This window comes from Mus pahari, chromosome 3 (assembly GCF_900095145.1).
Source record: "Mus pahari chromosome 3, PAHARI_EIJ_v1.1, whole genome shotgun sequence".
NCBI lineage: Eukaryota > Metazoa > Chordata > Mammalia > Rodentia > Muridae > Mus > Mus pahari.
Window position 1 is genome coordinate 97,358,866 of NC_034592.1, and position 7,907 is coordinate 97,366,772.

The 7,907-nt window shown below is 38.7% G+C and overlaps 1 protein-coding gene across 1 annotated transcript in view; it reads right to left on the reverse strand.

Annotated features, from left to right (window-relative positions):
* Window positions 1-775: 775 nt before the first annotated feature.
* Window positions 776-7,907, reverse strand: part of Arhgap11a (Rho GTPase activating protein 11A) — a 16,599-nt gene continuing 9,467 nt past the window's right edge. Inside the window, exons 9-12 of the mRNA XM_021193041.2 lie at window positions 6,423-6,549; window positions 5,850-5,955; window positions 3,480-3,618; window positions 776-3,168 (exon numbers count right to left, since the gene is read on the reverse strand). Coding sequence (XP_021048700.1) covers window positions 1,673-3,168; window positions 3,480-3,618; window positions 5,850-5,955; window positions 6,423-6,549 — 1,868 coding nt within the window. The 3' untranslated portion in view covers window positions 776-1,672. The remainder of the gene's footprint in view (window positions 3,169-3,479; window positions 3,619-5,849; window positions 5,956-6,422; window positions 6,550-7,907) is intronic.

The window sequence follows — 7,907 nt, forward strand, 5'->3', positions numbered from 1 at the left end:
TGAAACCACATTTTAAAACTTTCTCACCTCCCAAATAAGAAACATGGAATCTTAAAGAGTTAAACAACTCATTCCTCAATCTTAAATTGTAGATTCCCCACCACCACCTCTATCTCCTGAGTGCATCATAGGAGGCTTTCTTAATACACAGGAAAGCTTGGCTCAAAATGTTTCACATTTTGAAGCACTTCAATCAGTAGAACCTATATAATATTCCAAAATCTGAAATATTTCTCTTATCAACTTTAGGTATAAGATCTATACAACCTGTTTCGGTCATATTGAAAATGCATGGCTAGTCTGTTTTGATCAGATGAATATGAAGTTTAAGACTGGAGTTTTACTAGATAATGAACATCAGAAATATAATGAACTTTTGAAATAAAACAGAAATTTGGGGGTGGAAGGGTTGTACTACAGCTAAAAGCACTTGTTGTTCTTGTAAAGGACTCAGGTTTGGTTTCTAGTCCTACAGAGAAGGCCCAGGTTTGGTTGCCAGAACCAACACAGTGGCTCACAACCATCCAGGATATCAACTGCTGTTCTGTTCTTAGGAGAACAGGAACACATGTGTTATACATATTTACATGGATTCATATGCAAACATGCAGACAAAAACACATGTAAAATAAATCTAACCCCCACAAGTCTTCATGTAGAACCTGTAAAGTAACCCTGAGAACCTGACGTATGTGAAGACATACACAAATACACACTGATAGTGTGTGCAGTGCTTTACATCTAAAACACAACACGCAGACAAGACGTTTCCCAGGAGCTATTTTTAATGTCTATGCTAAATAAATAACATTTATACACACGATAACACTATCCGATATTTATCTAAGTAAAATGTACAGAGGTGCACTGACAATTCAAATTCTAAAATCAACCATCTTCATAGGAAGAAACACCTTGATTAAAATTTTCCAGTTTAATTATACCTCCCTAAAAATGTCATTGTCATACTGGACAAAATATGATCCAAATCACCTTTAAAAATGAAGTATGGCTTAAGATTAATCATTTACCTCAACACCATAATGTATGCAGCACATATGTTGTCATGCTTTATTCACTGTCTTTAATTCAAAATTCAAGTGAAACCACAGGTGACGCTGACCAAACCCCTCTGTCTCCAACAAGTGTTCACATACCACTGAGGCCAATTAACTTCTTGGTTTTGGGTCAAGACAACAAACATGAATAATTCAAGACGTTAAGATTTGCATTCCCTTTATGTACTAGAAGTTTCTAGTGGACAATGTTCCTGATGTGAAGGAATAACAAGAGACACAAGCACAACTTCCTGTATTCTTCTGATCAAGCATGCAGAATAAAATTCATGTCCCTTTTATATAAATCAATCTAGCCAACAATATCTTCTAAAGTTATTATAACCCCTGCTTCAGGAAATCACAATAAAGTTTAAATGTTTCAGTAATAAAGAAAAACAAATTAGCCTCATGTGCAAGTATGAAAGTCCAAACTGCTCTAGCAGTGGGACCACTTCAGAAAGAACCTACCTAACAAGCATCCTGAGCTACACATCATCACACAAGCATCCTGCAACTGCCCCGCCATATCTACACACACCAGCACTCGAGCATTCTACAACCTGACCCAGTAATTGCTAATTTTATTTACACTGAATACGAGAGTGCTGCATGAGTTACAAGTCTACAGGCTTACTCGTTGGTAGCAGTTGAGTCTTTCCAATAGGATTTTTAGGAGAACCTTTGTACCAGACCCTTTCTTTTTCTGATGGTTTCCTAACAACTCTGCTTTTCATCCCTGGAGAAAAGGTCACATTGTTATTTACAACAAATTTTAATCTATCATGATTAGTGAGATCATCCAAAGGAAACTTAATTTGGCCATTAGATTTGTTCTCCTGTTTACAAAGTCTAGGAGTTCCAAGAGAAGCACTCAAAGGACCCGGATGTCTCTTCATTTTTGTAAAAGCTTTAGAAGTTAACTCAACACTTGATTTATTACAAGACATAGACTTCTGTGCTTCAAGACCTGACTTGATAAGTGGAACAGTGGGACCTTTTGATGTGCTTTGTACACAGGAGGGAAGAGCACTGTCACAGCTCACTGATTTAACGAGAGGAGAAGCTGTGTCACCAAGGATTGCCAACTTTTGCCTCACAGGCTGCCTGCCATACTCCAACAAAGAATTAATTCTTCTGACAGACTGACGGACAGGAGTACGTTGAAATTTAAGAGGTGACTTCACTTTTCCTCTGTTCGGTTCATTTAGAGAAAGTTTATTAAACCACTGTATGTGATCAGAAACCTTTCCATGCTCTGTCACTTGTAGAGCCACAGGAACTGCACTGTCACATTTTTCCACCAGTGAGTGTTGCCTAGCAAGTCTCTGGGGCCGAGGTTTCGAAAGGACTTCCACACTGCATGTGCTCTCATCTTCCTTGGGAGCTTCACTTGCCCCAGCGATCTCCCCCACCACATTCTCATCCCCCCGTGACGGAGTGTTTAGCTGGTTCCTTGGGGACTGTGGCTCCTCAGTTGGCTCCTCACCGGGGAATGCTTGCAGGATGAGGTGAGCTTTGGGTGTTTCTGAGTGCAGGTCTTCACATTCCACCTTCATCTGAGTTGGGTAACCTTCCTCATCGGCTTCTCTGGCAAACTCTGGACTTTGATATGGTGAGAATTTCCCTTCTGAAGGACACTTCTCATCCTCTCCAGCACAGCTCCCATCATGTCCCTCTGACTCACTCACAGTCACATCTCTCAATTCCACTTTTTCCCCTGTATTTGTTACTGATGACTCCTTATGATTTATCACCATATGAAGATCCCTTCCAGATTCGGAAAATGCTTTCTGAATCTTCTGCAAGGTCTCGGAGGCCAGGTCCCCTTCATCCCCGCTAAGGGAAGTCCCCAGCACACTGCTTTCAGGCTGGCTATGCGAGGTGGAAGGCCTGAGCTCACAGGACACAACTGGTGATTTTTCAACAGTAATGTCAGGCTCCAAAGAAAAGCTCTTCACCTCAAGGTTTTGCATTATTGGAGAAGTTCCATTTGCACTCATGTCTTGAAAACTTGAATTACTGGGTTCTGTCCAAGACATCCGGTAACCTGTTCCATCTAGTCGTTCTGGAGTTAATAAGTGTTCCTCAGATTTGCTGATCTTTTCTGAGCCTAAAATAAAGCAGTTGGTGCTTTTAATACCTTATATCTTGCCTGGTTTTGAAATATATTCCAAACATATAACAGAGTTACTGAGCATTATTTCCAAAACACTGAAGATGCTATAATTTAAGGTAAAAATGTCCAGTGTCGGCATTTACAAGCATCCTCCAATTACTGACAAAGCTACACTGCCAAGTCAAATACTTTTCACCATTCAAATGAGAACGTTAAACTTCCAGAACACAAAATAGTATACTTTGTCTTAAAGAAACAGATACCAGAATTTGAGGTTAAATTCTAACAGTATTGTGTAAATGTACCTTTCTTTAGCAATCTTTCATCAATATCTGGGCTAAAAAGCAGGCCTGTCTTTACAGAATCAATCCTATTTTTTAGATTTTGCTGATTCGCTAGTCGTCGACCAACATTTTCATATCTATTGATGACAGAACATCCATCCTGTACAGAAAAGAAAATTTAAAAATGGTCTAGTAAAGGAAATCCAGTTAATTAAAACTATTAAGACCAATTAAGTATTAAAATCAGTAAGTAACTTTCAAAGGCTTATATAACTGAAAAAAGAAACTCTGTAACCAACACACACACTCTGGCCTGCTGGCGAAATGCATAAATATTAGGTACATTTTGCAAAATAAAATGAACAGAGCACAACAAATCATTCAGTATTGTAAAAAGTATAAGCTCTTGTATTGGTTCTGTGTCAGGGCCTATTGACAAATTGTGTGCCTGTTGTGTATGTGCATGGGGGGGGAGGCTGTAAAAAAAATTATACCTCATATTATGTATATTCTGAGAATTAGAAAATAGTACATTACACCTCAATATAATACAAGGTCCAAAGTGATCTGGAGAATAGTAAGACAGTGGAGAACACTGCTGGGGATGGTGGGAGTCTAATTTCACACAGATCCTGTGCAGCACTTCCTGTTAAGTTGGGGTTTCATTCAGAATGAAAAGTATCATTGGAGGGTTCAGAACAGAAAAGCAGCATGACTTAAATTTGGTTTTTAACGGTCTATTCTGGGAGGCAAGTATTGCAGGAAGGGTAGAAGCAGGCACACTTAGATTAGCTGCAAGCTATCCAGGAGAAGACAGTCTGGGGACAGCTAAAAACAAAAGTGCAGGCATCTCTAACAGACAGGATGTGACCCATGAGACTCAGTGAGGACTCAAGCACGTGCACAACGGCAGTGAAAGGGGGCTTGGCTGTAGGGACAGCTGCGGCAAGGAACCGTGTGTGTGTGTGTGTGTGTGTGTGTGTGTGTGTGTGTGTGTTTGTGTGTGTGCGCGCGCACACACACACACGCCTAAACACCCAAGGAGAGGATAAACAGAAATCAAGAGTTCACAGTCACAACACATGCTCAGCACAATAAAAGACAAAATACTCCCCAAATCAAATAAAACCAAACACCAAACCTGGCAAGCAAAGACAGAGACGTGCTTGTTTAGGAGGGCACTGTAGGCCAGAGATCTTAAATGTGGTGTTTTAGACAAACAGTGTTGGATATTCCAGTACAAAGGAGTTTGAAAAGTAACATGAAAGTAAGCAAAAAACCATAAGGGGTCCTGAGCCAAATGCTAGGAGGATACAATGAAGCCTTTTAGCTGACAAAACAACTCTTGACTACTGCTCAAGTGTGCTGAAGGCTACCGTGTTTTGTTTTGTCTGTTTGAGACAGGGTCTCACCATGTATCTGTGACTCACTATTAGACCTGGCTGAAGTCACAAAGATCCACTGAACTCTTGATGTCTACATGTTCCCTTCTTGAATGTTCAGGCAAAACCGATCACACACACACACACACACACACACACACACACACACTGTTCCTTGCCGCAGTTGTTCCTCTGTGTGTCCCAAGTCCTGAGATTAAAAGGAGTGGACCCTCCTCCCTCGATGAGAGCAGTTTCAGTGGAGTTCTGAGAGTAAAAAAAAATGTTGATTAAAGAGTACTGGTGCCGGGCTGGTGAGATGGCTCAGTGGGTAAGATCACCCGACTGTTCTTCCGAAGGTTAGGAGTTCAAATCCCAGCAATCTCATGGTGGCTCACAACCATCCTTAACAAGATCTGACGTCCTCTTCTGTGTCTGAAGACAGCTACAGTGTACTTACATATAATTAATAAATAAATCTTAAAAAAAAAAAGGTGTGCACTACTACACACATTTAAAAAAAAAAAAGTACTGGTGCATGGTCATTATTTTGGAAGGCAAATGTGTGAAGGTGTAAGTCTACAGTTTTATGTTACTATACTTTGTGTTATTCTAACAAATTAATAAAGCCATAAGCCACTATGATGTTCATGATGTGAACATAACTAAGAAAAGCCTAGAACATTAGCTAGGCACACCTCTGCGGGTATCTGTGACAGCATTTCCAGAGATTATTAGAAAAGAGGTCTGGCCTAATGAACCAAGTAATCCATCAATGATTCATAAGCTGATGGCATTGCTAGGAGGTAGTAAATGTGGGACTGGATGAAAGGACTGGTGCTTAGGTCTGGACCGTCCCCAGCCCTCTCTGCATTCCTCCTGTTTCTTAGCTGCTATGATGTGAAGGGCTCTGTAGCCACATCCTCCCCGCCAGGATGAACTGACCCTTCTGAAAACACCAACCAAAGACATCCCTCCTTTGTGCAGCCTGTCACAGGAACAAGACACTTACTGAATCTCTGTTCTTCCCCAGACTAAATTTCAGACGGAGAGATCTTCGGGTCTTTTCTTTACGACTGACTTTGGGAGAGAAGCAGCCCGCTTTTCCTGATTCTACCCTAGAGAGTGCAATTTAAAATGTCAGTTTCTGGTATAAATCACAAATTCTTATAAAATGAAAATTTGACTAAGTCCAAAGAAGTCATATTGCTAATAACTAAATAATATATTTTTTAAATTACTTAAACTTTAACATTCTCTATATAAATGATTATCTGCACATGACAATTGTTTATCATCCTTAGTCACATACAAATCAAGATCATTAGAATAGATTATGTTAAGCCCAACAAATTTAAAAGTACACCATCAACATAGAACAGGATTTTTATCAAGGACAGTGAATTAAATTTAGTATATTTTTCCTTCTTTCTGATGGCATATGATTATAAGGGCCTATAATTAGTAAGAACAAACATAAAGACGGAGGGACTTAAAGAATTTGATTAAGTTGTAATTCTTGGTGGAACAACAGTTCACATACCACTAATCAATCAGTGAAAACATCACATCCTGGACAGATTACCTGTAAACTTTTTTGTTGGCAATCCTTTTACTTCGCCTTAATTCTGTACTGACCAAGTGGTTTCCACTCATGGCGATTGGTGAGAGAGAAGTCTGAGATGACCCTTCAGGACTTGTATCAAAGTGAACTATAAGAAGTACAGGTAAAACATCACATACCTTCTTTGCAAAACATAAAAGTGCAGCAAACAGATTTAAACCCCATTTCTATCACCCAAGCAGCAACAAGTAGTACAATTTCTGGTTAGATGGTTCAGGTATCAATAATTGGCTGAAAATGAAAGTATTAACCTCCTATTTAAAAGTTACCAATTAAGGGTTAGATTAACCCTAATCTTATAGTAGTTATCCTTTAAACCCTTAGCAACAAGGGAGGGATAAACTCTGCCAAACTTTGAAGAGCAAGCTGTGGAGAAAGAGTAGAACTTGCCTATCACTTACTAAATGGCCTTGGACTCTAGGAATATAGTTCCTTGATGAACATAAATATTACCAAGGATTATTAGATGTGGGAAGGATATCCATTAATGGTATAATAAAACCCATTATGCATAATATATGCTAGTCAAAACGTCAAAAAACCTAAACTATTGACAAATTTGAGTGTGAGCTTTCAGGATACAACTGCTAGCCAAAGATCTACCAGACAAGTATCATTTACCAATAACTTTTGTCAAACAAACAAAATCTAGTAATCCAAAACCATGCCTAACCCATTCATCTCTGCCCCATTCCAGGCAAGTAATTCATGTTTAAAATTGTGTTCAGTCTCATTATTCAGTGTTAATTAATCTGAATAGATCCATGTAATTTGTTATAGGAAAAATAGACAATGGACGCTACATATAAATTAGACATATATCCTAATTATACCCAGTATACTTCCAATGAACAGTCAATTCATTAGTTATTGATTAAAAATATCCACAAAGTATCCAAAAAAGTATTTGTGGGTTTGTTTAGTCATGAAAATAGTGACCTCAGTGACTTCTTCATGCATAGGCCAAAGAACATTTTAATGGTCATTAACATATTCAATGAAGACCAACCTGTCTTCAGATTTTACTGATTAGTGAATAAGTAAGTGGACCATAAGAAGAATGATGAATTAATAGTAACTGAATTACTACTGAACATTTCATAAAGAAAACTCAAACTAAGCTCAAAATAACACAAAAATGTTTCCCCTTTCCACTTGGGGAGTAGCTGACAAAAAGACTACAATTCCCATAAGCCACTGGGAAGTCTTCCAACCAGGATAGGCTTTTAAATCATACAAGTATGAAGTTTCTTTAAGAGTTTATTTAAGTCTCCAACCTCTGGTTACTAGAGGCACCACAGCTGTAGTTGTCACCTTTCTTGTGACAACTTTTTCTTTACTAGTTTAATGAGCCCTGTATAACCTGTGAGGTTTCCCTTCTGGAAAACCACAATTTGCTATTCTGTTCAATTTAAGCAAAGTATCAACTTTCAGGAAAAAAAAAAA